This window comes from Gobio gobio, assembly GCF_949357685.1.
Source record: "Gobio gobio genome assembly, chromosome: 18".
NCBI classification, from domain to species: domain Eukaryota; kingdom Metazoa; phylum Chordata; class Actinopteri; order Cypriniformes; family Gobionidae; genus Gobio; species Gobio gobio.
Genome location: NC_137111.1, coordinates 26,745,378 through 26,766,375, shown reverse-complemented (window position 1 = coordinate 26,766,375; position 20,998 = coordinate 26,745,378). Strand labels below are relative to the sequence as shown.

At 37.1% G+C, this 20,998-nt stretch overlaps 2 protein-coding genes across 2 annotated transcripts in view; one reads left to right on the top strand and one right to left on the bottom strand.

The window, feature by feature from the left end:
* Positions 1–20,998, bottom strand: part of wdfy4 (WDFY family member 4) — a 57,909-nt gene that overhangs the window by 9,120 nt on the left and 27,791 nt on the right. Inside the window, exons 34-54 of the mRNA XM_079841943.1 lie at positions 20,616–20,742; positions 20,330–20,481; positions 20,000–20,238; positions 18,899–19,020; positions 18,620–18,811; positions 18,317–18,429; positions 15,442–15,519; positions 15,150–15,341; positions 14,849–14,933; positions 14,561–14,733; positions 11,713–11,861; positions 10,984–11,104; positions 10,672–10,757; positions 10,416–10,472; positions 5,819–5,861; positions 5,508–5,627; positions 5,300–5,417; positions 4,910–5,019; positions 3,874–4,027; positions 3,380–3,471; positions 2,191–2,403 (exon numbers count right to left, since the gene is read on the bottom strand). Of these exons, the coding sequence (XP_079698069.1) occupies positions 2,191–2,403; positions 3,380–3,471; positions 3,874–4,027; positions 4,910–5,019; positions 5,300–5,417; positions 5,508–5,627; positions 5,819–5,861; positions 10,416–10,472; positions 10,672–10,757; positions 10,984–11,104; positions 11,713–11,861; positions 14,561–14,733; positions 14,849–14,933; positions 15,150–15,341; positions 15,442–15,519; positions 18,317–18,429; positions 18,620–18,811; positions 18,899–19,020; positions 20,000–20,238; positions 20,330–20,481; positions 20,616–20,742 (2,736 nt within the window). The remainder of the gene's footprint in view (positions 1–2,190; positions 2,404–3,379; positions 3,472–3,873; positions 4,028–4,909; positions 5,020–5,299; positions 5,418–5,507; positions 5,628–5,818; positions 5,862–10,415; positions 10,473–10,671; positions 10,758–10,983; positions 11,105–11,712; positions 11,862–14,560; positions 14,734–14,848; positions 14,934–15,149; positions 15,342–15,441; positions 15,520–18,316; positions 18,430–18,619; positions 18,812–18,898; positions 19,021–19,999; positions 20,239–20,329; positions 20,482–20,615; positions 20,743–20,998) is intronic.
* Positions 8,535–9,533, top strand: lrrc18a (leucine rich repeat containing 18a; the record flags this gene model as incomplete). Its single annotated transcript, XM_079843507.1, has 1 exon — positions 8,535–9,533. The coding sequence occupies exon 1, from the start codon at positions 8,643–8,645 to the stop codon at positions 9,531–9,533; it is 891 nt and encodes a 296-aa protein (XP_079699633.1). The 5' UTR covers positions 8,535–8,642.

Genomic DNA, 20,998 nt, shown 5'->3' with positions numbered 1-20,998 from the left:
AATACTTTTTGACTTTTCAGTCTGAGTTAAATCTCTTTTTTGGCTCAATTTATCTGTAAAAGAAAACATGCCTAATAATTCTGCACACCTGAACAGTCCTTCCAGAAAAATGCTGCTTTTTTTTGTGATTGTTGCGGGCAAAAATCCTTGATTATGCGGCACGTTTTCTTAAAAAATGCGATGAAAAATGCGGGATATTTATGCAATTTTATGCGATAAAATTGCGGGAACTTGCAAAAACTGCGGTTTGATGAGAGAGAAAAAAAGCACTACATCACAGAAAGTGCTGGAATATTTAAGTTCTCATCTTGTTTTATTGAAGACCTTAATAATGGCTCAAATTTACAAAACATTTAGTCAATCAAGTTCTGTAGCTTTACAAAAGGAATATGCTACAACTTCTGAAAAAATTAATAAATAACTTCCTGTTTTACAGATGTCGCTGTACAAAACAGACATTTGAGTGCTTCCAATGCACAAAGTGCAATCTCTTAAAGGGTTAGTTCACCTAAAAATGAAAATTCTGTCATTAATGACTTCCCTTTATGTTGTTGGACACAAATTAAGATATTTTAGTTGAATTCCGATGGCTCAGAAAGGCCTCCATTGGCACAATGTACACTCTCAAGACCCATAAAAGGTAGCCTACTAAAGACGTCGTTACAAAGTCCATCTCACTACAGTGGTTCTACAATAACTTTATGAAGCGACGATAATAGTTATTGTGTGCAAAAAAAACTAAATAACGACTTATATAGTGATGACTAATTTCAAAACACAGCATCATGATGCTATGAATCATCGAGTCGATTCATGATTCGGATCGGGTGTCAAACTGCTGAAATACGTGACTTTGGCGATCCAACCCGCTGAATCGACTCATTGATTCAAAACGCTTCAAACCGCTGAATCAACTCATTGATTCATAACGCTTCAAACCGCTGAATCGACTCATTGATTCATAACGCTTCAAAGCTTCATGATGCTGTGTTTTGAAATCAGTCAGCACACAGGGAAACTGCTTTGCTCTTTTGCTGTTATTTTTGTTGGCCAATGGGAGTTTGTGCTTCATCATGGTTTCACCGGTATCTATGGTTTCTCCACGGGGTTTGAAGCTTTTCGATGACGTTCGCGTCGGGTAATCACGTCACTTCAAAACGTTCCCATGGCAATAGGCGGAAATGGCGGCTCTTGTGTGAATTAAACGAAAAATTTTCAACTTTCTGCTAATATATATGACTTTTTTTGCAACGAAAATGCGGGGATTATGAAATCATGATAGCCCCGCATATTTTGCACGCGGAAATAGGCAATTTATGCGGCGAAAGTGCGGCGTATTTGAAAAAATGCGGCCCCCGCATGAATATGCGGACGTTGGCTGATTATGCGTTAAATCACGCGATCGCATAATCGCGTTTTTCTGGAGGGACTGCCTGAATATAAGGTGATTTTCATTTCCAGCCTTCATGAACAATTATATATCACTTATACATTATTAAATACTAAATCAATAGTAGTTATTAGGATTACTGTGGTTTGGAATTGGTCAAATGTGCCTGGAAAAAAAATATGATGAGAAAATCAACGTGCCTAATAATTCTGCACTCCCTGTACATACGGGTAAGGGGTTTGAATGCGGGTCGCCATGTTGCCCCTCCATCTTTAAAGTACATTAGCCAAAGAGGGACATACCCGTAAATTCAAGCTTCGCCTTTCGAGTTTTAACACTCGATGGCACCGTGTCGAATGTGGACGAGGTCGAACTGGAAGCCATGTTAATCTTGGACTAAATCGGCCACCGTAGGAGTTAAAACGAAATCGGAATTGAGAGGATCAGAAACTAAAATTCACTGGATGGTCATATACCTTTCACCACTAGATGGGGGGAAATATCACACAGTGTAGCTTTAAGTAATAATTTAATCTCAATAATTTAGCAAATCTCAAAATGAATATCTATGTCATATTGTACATGTTGTGATGCCTGAATTCACTAAAAAAATTTAAGACTGACCATTTATCAGCCATAACTTTAAATAATTATTGGCTTATCAGTATTGGCCAGACTTGATATATATGCACCCCTACTATATATTGTTGTGAAAGGTGCTTTAAAATGACAACCAAAAACAATTTGAATAGAGGAATACAGGATCTCCTTATTTTCTTTAACCTGAACAACTGGTGTACCTGTTTCGGCATTTGGCCAAAGTTGTTGATATAGCCGAGGACAGTACTTTTCATGACAGGATCCTTCATGGTCGCTCTATCATGTTTGTCAGTGTAGAAGTACGGGTGAAAGGTGTTGAGGGCCTCCACCGAAGGCGGACCCTGCTGTCTGTAGCCGAAGATCAGATCAATCCAAAGATGCAGGCGTGCACTCGTGTAATCGCTCTCAAGAGCCTGCAGAGAGTGCAAACTCGGTCAGTCAGCGTATCTGGATAGGTCTAATATGCTATCAGTGATGCCGAAACCTTTATTTCTATAGAAGTGCAGGCGGAAAAGCGTACAAATTTCAGGTCAAAGAGATTGCACAATAATGCATTTTAAAAAGATAATATTCCATCCGGACGACTGGTTATGGTTCGAACAATCTGATCTAAAAAATTATATTCCAAAAGTTTGTATTCCTATTCCATGTTAATAAGTTATTTTTCCAATATATATTTTTTTTAAATATAAGTATTTTATAATTGGCTAAAGTGCCTAAACATAACATAAACATTTACACAAAGGGAAAAAAACACTTAAAATAACAAGTATAATCAAAGCAGCTCTAAGTCACAAGCACTAAATTGTGGAAGATCCCTTATATTACCCTTCATTTGCATATGAAGGAAGGCGAGCAGACAGAATAGCTCATTTTATGCCATCTGGAAATGATACAAATATTGCTCTGTAGATTGGGAACTGATAAAGCCTGGCCCTTATATGCCTGCGGGCATAACGTAGTGAGAAAGAAAGCATTCATTCCAATAACCAGCAGGCTTCAGTAATGGAGTTATAGGAGAGTGCAGATATTGTACTTGCGCTGAATTGGGCCTGTTATCTTCTAATTACAATGGCGTTAAACAGAGTAATGGGGCTTCCTTGATGAACTCAACAAGTGCTTATTATCTCAAGAAAGGCAAAAAATAAAGCAACTACAAAAATTATTTAACTATTGCCAAGTTTAGCTGGATATGAATGGTGCAACGACACTGACACTGTTTCACCCCATGCTTGCTTTCATGAAACTTGCTATGTGCTCTGATTGCACTGACTCTTGTTGTCTCATGTATAGTATAAGAGTAAGTAGCAGCATTTAAACTAGAATCAGATATTATGATGCTGGTGGTCCACAAAAAAGGACTATTTTGAGTTTGATGGACAGACTGACCTCTCTGTGTACTCTGATGAACTCCTGTGGGTCTCCTTTAGCCCATGGTGGCAAAACCACATCATCTAATGATGTCCCATCCTGCATGCAACCTATATTATCAACACACACATTTACAGACTTATGAAACAGGTCATTTACAAATAAAGTATCAAAAAAGAGCCACTTTGACTCAAACCATGAAAAAAACACTAAAAGAATAAGAGTTCTCTTTTATAGTTCTCTTTCTCACTAAAATAGAACTATAAGAAACTACATTTCCATTCGATTGTTGAGCTAATACTGATATGTATTAAAGCTCGTTTCCGCCACAGAATAAAACAATTTAAAAGATAATTGCGACTTTTTATCTCACAATTCTGAATTCATAGCGCAATTGCGAGTTTATATCATGAGTTTATATAATTCAAAAAAGTTAGAATTGGGAGATAAAAAGTCACAATAACCTTCTTTTTTTATTGTGTTGTGGAAACAAGCTTTCATAGATATATTACCGAAGTCAAATTGGTTGGAGTTGACAAGAAAGTCCGGGAGGTAGAAAAATTCTGGAATGAGCTCTCTGACATCACTCATATTGTCCTTTGATGAAGATTCCCACTCATTCTGAATGCTGTGGAACATCCGCTCTGGGACGTCAAATGCTCCGCCCTGCAAAAAAAAAAATGTAAGAGTGATCTATGATCACTTTTCTAATGTTATTTGAAAGCAAAGTGGCACAATGAAAATTATTCAGAGCAAGGAAAATTATAAAGAATGAAAAAAGATGCCATCATATGTGTTTGTTTAATGCATAAGCCTGAGAGCACCACCGCCAGCTAGGCTAGAACACTAAAACAGCCCCATGTGTGCATATGAATCATAGTCAAGGAACAACTGCTTAGATTTGAGACATTTTCAAGCAATTGATTCAGGCTTTTTATTTTTCCAGGGAGTTTATATGTCCTGACGAAAATCTCTGGAGAAGTTATGTAATTTGCAGGAAAAGCAAATGCCCTCATTGAATGAAAGTAATATACTGTTAGTGGCACAAATCTGATTATGAATATTACTGCACGGAGGAAAGCTGCTCAAGTTCAGCAAATATCATTGCAAAGTGTTATCCTAATGTTTGCATTACGTTACAACGGCTATCAAATATGTATGACATTTTATTTTAATCAATTGGTTCCATGTGTATAAATGAAATATTCTTTAAAAAAACTAAATGCGGTTTTGCAAGCAAGTGACGCAAAAGAATTTATTTGCATACATATTAAAATCATACCCTAATTCAGTTTTGGAAAGAAGAAATAAAAAGCGCACACAAGCCCAAACAAGGCCAAAACCAATGAAGCTCGTTTCATCAAGTAACTTCAATTTAGAAAAATCTAATTTTATAGGAGAAGTTCTGTCACGCAGACATGTTTTGTGCTTAATTTGATAAAGAAGAAGTCAACACATATTATTGATTTCAGTTTCGGTAGCACTGTGTGCCCTGCAACAACAGTAGTGTGATGTATTTGAGTCTGGTGACACAGGTGAGAAGTTTACCTGCAGCTGGAGGAAGGTCTGAGAGAAAGGCTCCATCCTCACCAGATATGAGGCCACTATGATGGCTGAGGAATAGTGTGTGCAGTAATGACACTGAGCCGACAAATCACCTGTAATCATGATATTCACGTATGAACATAAAAGTATTTATTTTATCATTTAATCCAGTCCTACAGCCCCGAATGCTTTTTTCTGAAAAACAGCCCTGCCTTTATGTTTAAAAGCTGCTCTTGGTTAACAGAATCAGATTTTTTTGTGAAAGAAAACAAACAAAAAACACTCATGGGCCTCCATATCTGCAGGTGAAACCAACAAACTTCATGAACTAAAGCTGTGAGTGAAAGGTTTTCTCAGTTACAGAATAGTTGCATATAAAAATATTTTTTTTACCATCATTATTTTCCACTTCAAGGTATCTCTGAATGAACTTTGCTTTTCTCTTCTCAGTTTGAGCTCCCATTGGTTTGGAAAGATCTCTGAATGTAGCAGGACAGGACAGATCTAGAGTCTAATCAGCAAACAAACAAGAATTTTCTTAAAAATAAAAAAAAGTCCTTGAAATTCAAAAGTTTCAACTTTGGATGCATGTTAATTTGACCTCTGATTCATAATCAGCAATGATCCACGGAAAAACAGGATATTGCATCAAGTCGTTGTATGTCCGTCCAGCAAGCGTGTTTAGATGCATTAGGTATTCAAAGTTACTTATTTCTCCCTTCTATGGAAAAATTAAATAAATAATGTCAAAACAGAAGGGAAAAAAACAAACAAAAAAATATGCATTTGGGGTTAATGTAAAATCCCTTTTGCAAAGAGCTTATGTTTCTATTACTGCATTCAATCAATTTGCAGGATGTATATCACAAATGATAATGGTTAATAATGATAAAAGAGATTGAAGGCTCTCACCTGCCATTTAATTAGGGCCATCTTCTCAACTGCTGCCGTCCTTCTGTATGAACACAGCAAAGAAGTATTTGAAGACAGGTATTATTCAAATATTTTATTGTGAAGAATTTGTGACATCTGTCACAAAAAAAAACAAATATTTTATTTGACCTATTGCGATGAAACCTGTAATGCAAACAGAGCTGTTTACTTCTAATTCTGAACCGTTACAGAATCAAGTGCCTTGAATAAAGGGAATTCAGAACTAGTCATCTGAACCAAGTCTACTATCGTTGCGTAGCAACAGGTTAAGGAATAGAAAGAGCTTATGGTTTTAAACCAAGGAGGTACATCTTTCATCAGACACAGGGCAATAGAAACATGTATATTCTTGTGGAAATAAGGGTTGAGATTTTTGTTCAGTCATACCGTTCCCTCCATTAAAGTAGTAAATAGTGCCATCTATAGGTTTTTGAAAATGACTGTAAACACACAGTAACATATTACCTTGATAGTTTGGCTGCCTCTTCACACAAATGACTGAATTACAAGATTGCGAAGTGTGGCTCTTACAACAAGCAACCCAAACATGCAAAATCCCAGCTGATTTGACATGCATGCATGCTGATGATACACCACAAGTACTGAAATTGGTTTGCATTTATCACCATTTATTCCCATATATAAATTAAAAGAAAGAAAGAAAAAAAGAAAGAAAAAAGAGAAGAAAATACAAAGTTGAATTGTGGCTAATGGGTGAAACTATTAACGTCCCAGACTTCAAATAACATTCTGAAAATGTAATCTGAGGGAGTGTACACACACACACACACACACACACACACACACACACAAACGCTGCAACACTTCTTTCTCCCCTTTCTTTTGTCCACACTCCGGTCACAGGACAATAAAACTCTTGGCACCCCACGCAAGTGTTGCTTGGTAACAAAAGTTAAACAGGACAAAGCTTCTTTTTGGACTACAGTCTGAAGATCCTCCCCTGATTCTCAAGCAATTCAAGTTGTGGACCTTATTAAAAACCGTGAGTAAGAAAAACGTATTTAAGTCTTCCTTCACACCAGAAAGGGGATGAAATGAATCCTGGTTAACAATAGCTGGTTGAGACAAAAATGATGGTTTTTACAGCCGTTTGCGTAATCCTTTTACCTTTAAGCCTTTTAGCCTTTCTGAAGTTCTTGTGAAGCTTGTTTAAGCACAGAAAAAAATGTAAAAGGCACAAATGACTAAACATGTTATGGTTAATGATAAACCTACACACATTATGGTTAGAAAATGTGCCTACTGACTGAGTAGGGTGAATACAGGTACAACTAGTGGCACAACTATCAAAGTTAGACACTGAAGCTTATATATCTATCACAGTGTTTATATGTTTTTTTCTATTACTAAAAATAGCCATTTCATATATGACCCTGGACCACAAAATCAGTCATAAGGGTCCATTTTTAGAAATTAGAAATTGTATACATCATCTCAAGCTGAATAAATAAAATTCCCATTGATGTATGGTTTTTTAGGATATGACAATATTAGGCAGAGATACAGCCATTTGAAAATCTGGAATCTGAGGGTGCAAAAAAATATAAATACTGAGAAAATCACCTTTAAAATTGTCCAAAATGAAGTCCTTAGCAATGCATATTACTATTAATAATAAATGTTTGATATATCTATGGTAGGAAATTTACAAAATATCTTCATGAAACATGATCTTTACTTATTATCCTAATGATTTTGTCATAAAAGAAAAATTGATCATTTTGACCCATACAATGTATGGTTGGCTATTGCGACAAATATACCCGTGCGACTTATGACTAGTTTTGTGGTCCAGGGTCACATATTAGCAATTTGGATCATATTTTAAAGCGATAAAAATTACAAATTAGAACGTGTCTGACTGTATTCACTCATATATGTTTTACTTGTTATATCATTGGTACAACATTCAAAACCATTACATTTTTTATTAATGTTAATTTCGGTAAAATTTGTAATACTCTAAGACTAACTAACTAAACTATTTTTAGAGAGATTTACAAAAAGCATATTCATCAATTAGAAGTATATAAAAGTATATTTTGTTTGCAAATGATTTCGGGTCTTAAATCTGTAGTTGTGACATCTATTATATTCCATATGTCACGAAAATAGCAACACCATCCAATTTTCTCTCCGTTTGGAGGGTTCAGAATCAGCGAATCACAAACAACATGAAGATGGATCACGCCGATGGTCAGCTCTCTGTAATTGCACCTCTCGGATGCAATGGATTCAAAAACAAAAGGTCTAATAGAAACAGGATGAACCGTATTAGCCCATCTACCAATGTGATTAATGAGTTGCCAAAGGGCTTACAATGCAGCCACTCCTCCTTTTTAATGGGAAGATATGAAGGGAGCGAGTTTAAATCTCTTTCCAGTGTCATTTATCAAAGTACTGATTTGACTCTCTTCACACAGTCGCACGGACTGCTAGCGCCGCCCTGGATCAATCAGATGGAACACAAACAGCTTTTCCCAGAATATCTGTTGGGTGCTCGCCGTACCTACCGTTATCTGTTATTAGCCTTAATTAGAGAACGACATTATCCTAAAAGATCCCTTTAGGGTGAGTTGGGTGAGTGAATCAGGGTGTAAACATTACACCCCTCATTCCCCTAATGGCCCGACACCTCGCCGCCCACCGATACTGCCTGTGGCCATACATGATACCTCTTTCCCTATGCAAACAACTAAACTGTCCCGTCATTAAGTCATACATGTTTAAAGCTACCAGCTCCTGAGATAATAATTACATGAGTTAAGATTTAATCAAATTGATGCTTCAGAAGCGTTTAACCATTAATCTGTGTCTGTACAGCTCCATGGCTAAAGGGAAGAGATCAGGTGGAGCCAAAGGTACGAAGATAACACTGAAAATGGCTAAAAATGCTCTCAGAGTAACTGCAGATGGCAAACTACGACTTGATCTGAGCAACGTAGGCATCGCCACATTTCCCAAATGCCTCTTAAAGTTAAGAAACGTAGAGGAACTTGACCTGAGCCGGAACATATTGAAAACAATCCCAGAATTCATTGGCCAGCTGACTGGACTGCGTTGGTTAGACCTCCACAGCAACCAAATCGAACAACTGCCTGAAAGCATCGGACTCCTGGGATCTCTAGTCCACCTCAACCTCTGTAACAACAACCTGGACTCTGCTGGCTTGTCGCCTCAAATAGGAAATCTGAGAAACCTCCAGGTTCTGAACTTGGGTATGAATCGTCTAAACGCCCTCCCGCCCACTTTGGCTGCCCTGACAAACCTGACAGAGCTGGGACTTTTTGATAACTTGCTCACACAGGTACCTGAATGCATCCACGTGCTGCCCAACCTGACGAAGTTGAACACCAAACGCAATCCTGTGGCCTACACACAGCAAGATGGCAAAGACTCTGATTCTCTAAAGATGACGGGAAGTCTGCATTTGTTGAGAGAAGGAGATTTGTGCAATCCTTGTCAAGAGAGGTGCAGAAAGAAAAAGATGCTTGATAGGTCGCAAAGGAAGATTAATTTTTCAGGGCTGATCTCGCCAAACTCTGTAGCTCGAGGTATTCAAGAAAATTGGCGGCAAAAAACTACTACCTCACCTCCAAGTTTTCACAGAGAACATGACAGACCTGCCGGAGACACCAATACATTGTCTTTTATTAACAACCTCAATACATAATGACTGTTTTAACATTTGAATCTACTCCTGAAATTGTATTAAATAAACTGCAGGATTTGCAGGGGGTCCACCAATAACTGTTTGATCAACTCAAATGCATTTGTGAAAAAAAAAGGAAAAGAAAATATGTTTCAAACTAACCTACAACAATGTTAAAGTTTAGCTGTTTCATTGTGCCTCCAAAATTAAATGTAATGTACCAATATATGAATTTGTACATCATTAATGATTAATTAAATGTGTAAATATATAAATTGTCACTAGTATAAATGTTTTTTTAGGCCAGGTTTAAAAATGCTATCCACGAAGGGGTCTTTCGATCTGTAATCTGTACAGTATCATTAAAATAATATGCATCAAATTACTGTACATTTCTCATTGTATGAACATTTTTTGGCTTTGAAGCCGATGGGAAACAATGCTGATATTAAGTTAATTCCCTCTTCTTCATGTCAAAAAGTCAGGGAACTAAACATGATAAAACTAAATTGAGGAGAAATTGAAATGGTGAGTTAAGGAATGGTAATTTGAAACAAAACAACATCTGAAATAACAAATAGGTAGAAAGCTTATGGCACCCTTGCAGACAATTAACAACTATAAAATCGTGACTATTGGCAGCTTATGACTTTGAAAAGTTACTGAGGCTGTTTTAATTGGTAGAAAGTGCTGAAGATGCAGTTATTGTAGTTTCAGTGTTATGCCGGGATATTGTTGAGGGGATTGAGAGTCTTCCTGTCAATATTTAACCGCACACATATGAGAATGTCTTTTCTGGAAACTTTGAAACCGCGAAACTCCGATTCAATATAAAAGCACTGCAGTCTCTCCAACTGAAGTGGCAGCTGCCTTCAAGATCTGGTAGATGCTTTTGACACTCACCTCACATTAAGTACAGTCTCTCCCCTTCCCTTTAATGAGGAGACCACAGAGCACAGCCTGGAAAGAAGGACAAAGAGAGAGAGAGACCATACGAGAGAGAGAGAGAGAGAGAGAGAGAGAGAGAGAGAGAGAGAGAGAGAGAGAGAGAGAGAGAGAGAGAGAGAGAGAGAGAAAAAAATAAAGATAAATCAATTTAGTCTGTCACCTCACACACAGTTCTTTACATGCCTAAAACACAAGCACTCTCTCGCTTTACCTCTTATATGCATTGACGTGGTCATTGTTGAAGAATACCAGGAACACAGAAGTTCCGTTCTTTAAGAATATTTCCAGAGCGTTATCCTAAAGCATCATCAAGAAATAAAACAAACAATAAAAATTTAACATAATGGCTATATATATATATATATATATATATATATATATATATATATATATATATATATATATATATATATATATATATATATATATATATATATATATATATATATATATATATATATATATAATAAAATAAATAAATGAATTCAAAAAGTGAAATAACTATGGGCTCTGTGAATCTCACCTCAAGCAGAAAGCGCATGAAATTGGCCTCTTTGATGTCATCATATGACCAGCGTTTGCAGCTCGGACTCACTGAGTTTTTCTCTTTATTCATCATGTTGCAAATATATGAGTCTCTCACACTATAATTACAGAAAATGTAAGATACTGTTGAATCTACACACACAAATAAATAAAGCTGTTCTATCTCAGTAAAATCAATGTTAACCATTTAATTTATCATAAAATAGCTAATCATCACATAATCATATACAGAAAGATATACAATTATATATGGGGTGCAAAATTCTGATAAAATACTTTTAAATAAATACTGTATATACAACCATTCAAAAGTTTCTCAGTAAGATTTTTTCAATTAATACTTTTATTCCGCAAGGATGCATTCAGTGGATAAAAAGTGACAGTAAAGATGTTTACACTGTTGCAAAAGATTTATATTCCAAATAAATGCTGTTCTTTTAAACTTCCCACTTATCAAAGAATACTGAAAAAAAAAATGATTCTGATTCCCACAAAAATATTAAGCCTCACAACCATTTTTAAGACTGGAGTTCTGGAGAAAATACAGCTTTGCCAACACGGAAATAAATGAGATTTCTAATAGAAAAAGGTGTTGTTCAATTATTTTACAATATTACTGTTTTTACTTTACTTACCGACCCCAAACATTAAACGGTAGTGTGTGTATGTATGTACTGTATATGCTGAAAGAAAACAGTAGCTTTACTTGGTCTGATGATGGATTCTACAGCACACATCTCCTGTAGAGGTCAACGTGAAGCCCTCACATATGTAGAGGTCAGCTTTACCAAACAACAGCACTCCTTCAGTCACCAAGTGACCACTGACGACCACCACGCAGTGTTTGGCTTTGACCTGAAGTATGGGCACATTACAGCAGACAGCATGTGTATCAAGTAGCTTACACAGGAATCCGTTTTGTGCATTGAACTGTTTAAAATAAAGCTGTAATTTGTTTTACATGCTGCCAAAATCAATGGATGAGTAAACACGATGTCAAGCCAAGTTTTCAACAGTTGTACCAAGTGTCACTGCAGCCTGCCTTTTGAATTGTGCCCTGGGGCTAACGTGTCAAAGAAGCGCCACCCTGGCCTTGATTGATCACTGTTACCACTTCATTATCTAAACAACATGGTGAAAAGACAAAAATTAAAGGGAGAAAAAGGCAAGATGCTGAATGGTTGGGGTGTTTGTGATACAGGGCCAATCGTCCGCAGGCGGCGTTCGCACGAAACCTCTCGATTATGCACGGCTAATTGTATTGTCTCCCTTCATTTCACACCAAGCAGCTGCACCTGGCCTCAGCCCTGAGTCACCACGACTCTGGGCTCCGGGGATCCGCGTCCCCGAAACATATGGGGTCCAGCCGTACTGCCAGCCGCTCCACAATTAATACAAATCAAATCAGAGCCTCCTCTCTACGCAAGCGCCCTCTCGCCAGCGCAGAGAGAGGGCCCCACTGTTTATTACCAGAATTAATCAATGACACAGCAACAATGGCAACATGCTAATTGATTAAGGCCCTGTTTAAATATATGGTCCACCTGGTGGGGTTTTGGTTTCAGACAGAGCTTTAAAACAGAATCAGCCCTGACCTGAGTCGGTCCTAATTCTGTCTGCTCTTGAGGATTTACAGCAACAACTTATTACAGCCTGCTACAGAATGTTTTTAGGAGTGCTCGGTGAAAGTTCACATTAGAATTTATATACACTCACATTCTCACACAAACACACACACACACACACACACACACACACACACACACACACATATATATATACATATAATTTTTTTCATTTCAACACGTAAAAAATACTTAATGCAGAATCCGTTTTTTCCGTCATAATTCGGCTAGCGTAACATTATATGATCACACTCTTATTAATGCAAATGCTTTTAAACCATTCAAGCGCCACAAGAGAATCAAGAACATGCTGTCTGTGAACACTATGTGCACACGCGCGCCAGTATCGAGTTCTCTTTCGCGCTTGAAGAAACAATAACACACCTTATAGACCCTTTTCACAGACTGTGATGAAGCGTTTTAACGGTCATCAATATGCAACGTTTTTTGTATTTTCATTTTTTTTTTTAACCATAAGTACATTTATAACACTAATACTTTGTATTTTATTACTTTGCATCAAATTACAAAAACAAGTTACCGCTGCTGTGAGGGTGTTTCTATTACAGCGTCTATGGGAGTGATGGTAAAAAATTAACATATTTCTCTCTTTTGACTGCCGTTATCAATCTCAATCCATTTTTTTTTGTGTGTGAAAGTTGTGAAATCACTATTGTGGCGTTTTTCTTTTGCTATTTGAGCATATGGGCACACAATTTTTTTTTAATGTATTCTCTCATTCACAGCTATAATATTTAACCCAACTATGACGACGACTTCCGCTCTGAGAAACCCGGAAATCTGAAAAGGGTCTATTATGCCAGACTTAAATGAGTTAAATAATGTCTCAAATGAACTTAAAGAGTTGTGAGAGTATGAGATGCACGTCATGTTCAGCAGTGGCAGGTCTTAAAGTCACAGCAGCCTAATAAACCAGTTGCTGTGATGTCTGTCATTAATGTTAATCAAAGAACAAAGGTAACAGAGAAAATTGTAGCTTTGATAACTTTATTCAATTTCTGTATATTTCCTACCTGTAAGACAGAAGGGCACAGGTAAATGTGACATTTATTATAATGGGTTTATGTTAAAATGTTAAATTTTTTAAAGCCTAATAAATGTTGCAATTGATAGCTTTTAGTTATACTTACTAATTACAGAAAAAATGTGCGAAAAAGATTGATATTTATAAACAAATGTACTGCTTTCAACCCTTCCATCTATCTTCTTTTCAATCCATCAACAAACCACACACAATAACGTGGAATATTATTAATTTCCTGCCAAAGGTGCCAAAAAGGCCAAAATTAAAAGCAAAAAAATATTATTATTATAGAGATTTTTTTGCACCTATTGATAGGAATGGTTAAGATAGAACAGGAAATGATGGGTATAGGAGAAGCATTGGGAAATTAAATGAGCTAGATTTAAACTTATTTGTCCACAGGAGCACCACAGCTGAATGTGTCAGGATGTGCACTAATCGCCAAACCTCGGCTCTGTATAAAATAAATAATTAACAACTTGTAATATTGCATCTATGAAGTTATTTCCTGTTTGAGTAATAATGAAAAGCTAAGCCTCTGAGGACATGGTGCCTGTAAATTACAGTCATCATATTGCCTCTGGAATTGAGGCGTAGGCCGCGTCAAGTGTTTGCATTTCTGTATTAATAAGTATGGAGAGGGCAATTCCGCTGGCACGCAGCACAGCAGGACACAACACCGACTGAATGAATACAAGACAGCAGACATCACCCCCTACTGTTCCTTATTAATACTTCTGTCAGCCACTCTCTGCCCTGTTAATGCTGAAGAGCGCTGTCAAGCTCAACACACACACTACAGCTGTCCGTAATGAATCTCAGGAAAGCTTTTTTTCTTCATACAAAAGGAATGTGTCTCCAGGTGAATATAGGATCACTCTCACCTCTTCAGTGGGTTCCAGCTCCTTCAGTATGAGCTGAGTGTCCATGCACTGATCGGGGATGTCCTCGGGCAGAAGTGAGGCATCGTTCAGCACAGGGAAAAAGGTCAAATGCTCACAATCTAAACCAGGCTCCTCCTCAACCTCCCGGCCTGCCTCACACAGGATCCTTGGGTCTGGGACACACATAGAATATATTAACTAAAAGGGATGTGCAGATTCAGCTGTTGCTGTACAATACAAAACACGTTATAAAATTGCTCATAAAAATGACATGGAAAAATATGATACCTGAATCAGCCTCAACAACGTCAGCAACTCCTTTGCTTTCTTCAGTGAAATTCTTCTGAATAAGGCCTGAAGTCAGTGTTGGCCTCTATTTAAAATAAATAAATAAATAAATATTTCTTTAACAGAATAGAACTGAAATTGATACAGAAGATAAATCATTTTCCAAGCACAATTATTCAACAGTGATAGGAAAAATACCAATAAAATAAATATTATTATTATTATTATTAAGAATGTTATTAAGATATTAAGATTTTTCAGTCAGAAATTATTATTATTAGGCACGACAGCAATAGTTCACCTTTTTGGATCGACGTAGCTGCTTTCTGCGAATTCGGGATCGTGTGCGGTTTCGGCCTTCTGCTGTGTTCTGCACCCACCCTTGTTTGAGGAAGACTCCTGGACCAGGGCCGAAGAGACCCCTCTCTCTGAGCAGCTCTTCTTCTATTCTTAGCCACTGAACGGCCATACGTTCATTCTCACTGTGAGTCATCTACACAAAACATAAAAGCATAAGAAGGAAAACAGTTTTTGCTGGATTCCTGGGGCACAGCATTATAGGTATTTACCGTATTAGTGTAAAAAAAACAAACCTGTGCATGACTCCTCAACATGCTATCAAATATGGTCTCACAAGTTTGCCAGTGTGCTTCCATGTCCAACACGAAGCTCTAATGTGAACAAACACACACAACAGGCGCACACATGAAGGTACATTATAACAAGCAGACAGTTATATGTATGTAAACGGTCCTCTGTAGCTATTAGGTTTGCACACAGTTACAATAACATTTCGCAAATTGCATTCATGTGGGAAAAACAAGCTAGTGGCTATTTAACCATACAATAAAGCTGTCTCCAATAGTCCTCAGTGTGCTCTAATTAACTTAAAGTATAATATAAGCACAGTGTGAGGTGGCTGCTGGCCCTGCGCCATGCTCTGTGTCCTGCTGATTTATTGTACTGATAGGCATTAGCCCTTCAGGAAGCCTGTGTACTTCACCACCGACCTGCTCATATCCAGATTTACTTAAAGGCTCATTAAACCAATCATCACAGTGGTGTCCTCTCGGAGCCGCCCAATAGCCACACCGACTGCAGTTCAGAGACTACAGGTGAACCGTAAGAGGACTGAATTCAACGCTGTTAGAGCTCAAACTGAGACAAATATGAATTATGAAGGCACAAGATAAAACGAAGATGAATAAAAGGTGCGATTTCTAAAAATCATAATGAATTATTTCATGTTTTGTTGATTTACAGCTTTAAACCACAGTGGACTTCACATGGCTTTTTTTGGTGCTTCTACTAAATATGGACTTATAGTGGATGATTTTTATCTGTAGAAATGTTTTTCGTAAAAAAAAAAAAATTATGTAAAAAGCAGCAAATGAAATAATCTGTGGTAAAATAAAATAATAAAATAATAAAACAATAAAACATGAAAAGTCCTACTTTTTATCGACAGTACAAAAAGGATTTCTGCAAGTAAAAAATAAAAAGTAAGCAATAAAATAGATATTCAATTTGTAATTTTACTAAGTAACTCCGTCCACTTGTTTCACCTTCATACTCATTGCTGCTTTGCATGCCAAAAATACAACAAAAGTGTAGGAAAAATGCAATTTGGGGGACTTAGAAAGAAAAATAGTGACAAGTTATAAAACTAGAAAAATAGGAAATTGTGCATTTGTGTGTGCCAAATAGATGGTGGGATTAAGAAGTGTTACAAAGGAGTTCACAGGAGTAATTATGGCCCTGTGTTGACAGATAAACACTGAATCATCGCCTAATCGTATTCTTGTATTTAGAGAATCATAAGTAATATATAGCATTAATTACTCCATTTACCCAAACAGCAAACTTATTGGCCTTGTACGAGCGCCACATTAAACAGCATCCCCTCTGCAATTAACATCACACTGATTTCCATTTTAATTACTTTCCACAGAAAAAGACTACCTTTGATGATAACATAACATAATGTCAGCTTCATTTTAGGCTGTTGGTGAATGTGTAATAAACTTAACTTGATCATTAGCTATGTTAATTATCTTTCCATTATGAAGATATAATTAGTCTGTAGAATATATTTGAAATGAATCCAGAGCAAAGTTTGCCTTGGGTGTGCTGTATGGGTAAGTTCTCTGGAGTACAGACAACTGGATTAAACTGTGTATACAAAGTATGCATTTTAAAATGCTGAAATTGATTTATCACCCATTAGACACAGAAATAATGTGATAGTAACAAATAACTAGTTTATAAAAAACTACGGTAAACATCATCAATTAACAGGACATTTTCACCTGTGATTTTCTCATCTCTTTTTTTCTCCTTCAAATTTGCAAGTGAAATAGGAGTGGGGTAAACTGTGTCATTTTACTTACTTTAAGTTTTCTCCTAGTAAAGAAGAAATGAGAGGTAAAACTAATATTCCTAATCACTGTGCTATTATCTGAAATCAGAGGAAAGTGTCTATTGCATATGTCCTTATAAATATGACTTATCAAATTCCATTTACAATAATGAGAGATAAATTCCCAAGCCTTATCTAGCTAGACATTAGTCACATTTTCATAAAACACAGCGGAAAAGGTTTCATATTTATAGTATATGAATGCAGCAGTGAAATAATTATCACTGTTTTCTAATACAGTTTGTAATATAATTTTTTGCTCTAAATGCAGAATATGCTATGACTATTAGTTGAGCAACTAATACTACTAATCAATTAGGAGAATCTTGATTTATGAGCTAAAGTTAACTTTCTATCAAAACTCAAAAGTATGATCTGAAGCATGTGTGTACCACATGATGTTTTGGTACAGGATTTTCCAGGCGATATTCAGAATCCACAAAACGTTTCTGAGGAGGACAATTCATCAAGACAGCTGATAGGCTGTCACAAGCTGATATGATACAGAGTAACACAAAATGAATGTTTTCATCTGATCGGGACTGCCTATAATTACCGCCCCCTGTTTCTGAGGCGGAGACGGAGATAGCAGCAGTTGCAAAGAAACAGCAATTTCATGCCCTTGTGCCTGAGTAATATCTCTGTGCATTCTTTTCCAGATGGCGACGTCTTCAGTGGTGGGAACTAATGATGTGGGTTGCGTTTTCGGGGGGGGAAAAACAACAATAACAGCGTCTTTAACCTTCAACAGCAAACGCAATGTTCTAGTGAGTGTTCCCATGGAAAAAATTAACAAATATCAATTACATTGCCCACTGAGGTGTACTCAGCTGTAATAATCCAAATTGATTTAGAGACAGGATTGAGACAGAGCCACGGGGTAGGTGGTGGCGTCCGGTGGCGGTGACATTGGGATGGTGTGAGGGCACCATGTGAAGGAATTCTCATAGACTAATCTACTCACTTCCTGTCTGTCCAAAGTGGTTCTGGACATGCATCATTGGAATTCAACAGAAAAATTTGTGTTAGAACAAATTTGATTGTCCTACCTCAGCACTGCCAGCTGAATCCTTCCCAAACCTCTTCTGAACAGATTGCAACGCACTGCTGAGAAGTCCTGCCCTCTTCTGGTGGCCATTATTTGCTTTTTTCTTTTGAGAATCTGAGAGAAAAATGTTAAATGTAATTATATGCAGGAAAATCGCTTTCTACTCTTGCAACCTACTGTATATAATTCATGTGCATTCTCCTCTCTTATGTCAGTCAAATACAACCAAAACTAAAGCAAGAGGATCAAAATAAGAAATCTGACAGTAATCTCAAATGTTGACACACAAGTAGCAGTGACTGACCTATAAAGAGCTGCCAAGCTTTCATTGCCGTCTCCTCCCACAGAGGGCTCACATCACCCATAGAGACCTGGCCCTCCTTGCCAGCCGGCTTAGCAGACAGGTCGATTCTATAGGCCTCCTCCAGCGCCTGTCTCCGCTCCTGCATGACTCTACTCCAGGTGTTTTCCACAAGCATCATCAGTTCTGATTCGACTACAAGGATCACAAGCGTATTTAAAACCTTTCCTTTTACTCATGTGCCTGCCAGATAGCTAATAAAATAAGAAGTAAGAAAGACACCTTCTGCTGAATCAGCGACATTGGTCTGCGACATCACCCGGTTGTTCTTGTGAGGGAAAAGATGCCTCCAGATGTTTCTTGAGGGTTTTTTATGGACCTCACATCCAAAGCCTTCAAGAAAGCTAAAAGACAGTAATATAATATTTCTTAATGTATTGATGACATGCAAACTATGAGTTAAAAAAGAGAGTAAATTCTTTAACCACTTAAGTGTCACCCGCCTGTTTTTCACATTTATGACATGAAAATGCACTATTCAAACTTAAATGGTTGTATTTTAAGAATGCTTTGGAATATAGACCTACGGTTGGTCTTGTTTTAAAGAAGACATTTGGCAGATTATTGTAGAAGTGAAATAGAAAAAAAGTTATAGAAGTTTAAGTTTATGAAAATGTAACAACAATGTGTTACAAAACATGTTTTACTCTAAAACTGCAATAAAATCAAAGCAAAAAATCTGAACAAGTTGTGTTTCAAATTTTGTTCCAAGTTGATATCTCAAAAAATGAGCTTTCGGTAAGATTTTGTTTGGGCGCAGTACCAAACTTTTTCACTAGATGGCATCCCAGCTCCATTACTGACCATATAAGGGCATCTACATTTCTGTATATGGTTTGACAGTGGCATGAAAGGGGTTAAAAGAAATTATGTTATTTTTGTCTTATTCAGCAAATGATCAGTGAAATGGTGTTCTTGACTTGAAGAAAATGTAGATCAAACTAAATACTATATTAGCTGTTTTATGTTATATATTTTTAAAGGAGATTTTGCAACCGTTATCAAAATACAGGAAAACATACAGTTTATCTAATGTCAAAACACCTGGTTTATTATTGTGAGAGATTATAGCCTCTAAATAAAGACGACTTGTGATTTCTCTCGAAGGACAAAGTTTGCAGGTTGTGGTGTTATTACGATTTCTCTAGCAATAAACATAAATAATAATAATAACAGCAATAAAGAGTTAACCTGTCACTCAGTTAGGTAGTTTGGTATCAAACACTGGTTCATAGTTATTTATAACCTTATATTTTTCATAAATTCAAGAACAATAACCAAAAATAATCATTCAATAACCACAGAAATTGTGAAAATACCAACCTGCCAGAGCGTATAAGGACGAGGCAGTGCATGAGACAGTTTATGAAGTGGACATTGGCATTGTATGTTGCCATGATCACATCCCAGTGCTGCTGCAAAACGTGCAGTGTCTGAATAAGGAGTTCCTGCTCAGCTGGAGTCTGTCTGGATCGAGACAGGAAGAAGAGCAGGGCCCGGTTCAAGCTTTTGTACAGAATGCTGACCGTTATCTCCCGATGACCTGGACCTCTCTCCAGTGCCTGACGTCAATACAAACATGCAGTGTAAATGCAGGTGTGTCTAGGCTTAAAACAATAATACTGTGTTAGTGAAATCAGAAGATAAACTCACCGCTGCTATCTGTTCAGCCATGAAGACCAAGAGGTTCTCTGGTTCCACCACAAACATGCCAGAGTAGAGTTTTTCCACCAGCTTTTTACTGAAGAACGCCACATTATCAACCAAAACGGCAGCTTTTCCTTCCTGCTTGGACTTGGATGGATCTTATGAGAATTTAGTGGGGTATGTTAGCGGTATAAAAGCACCCTTAAACCTTGCTTGTTATATTTAAAATATAATTTCTGACCTTCAACAAATTCATTAAAAGCATTTTTATATAGTGTCTGATATATTTTACCATCTCTGGTCACATGTGTAGACTGGCCCTCTTCCTGTCCTGTCATGTGGATGATGTCCATCATAAACTCCAGGAGTTCAGTCTGAAAGCTCTGCCTCTGCTCTTGACAAACACCATCTGGGGAAAACTAAAAACAAAACCTTCAGAATGTTAAAATAATGGCTTCACTATAGTCCACAAGGGCGCTACTGGCTAGACTGTATAAACCGTAGTTATCGTCCTCCAGTGAGCAGTAATGTGCATTGCATCATCAAAACTGAGCAAAGAGTGGCACCTTATGGAGGAAAGATATTATGCACAGCATCAGATGCTGGTTTAACAGTTTAGATGCAACTTCTGCATTACAATAGTAGTACCTTTTATTATTAAATGTATGCAATAAT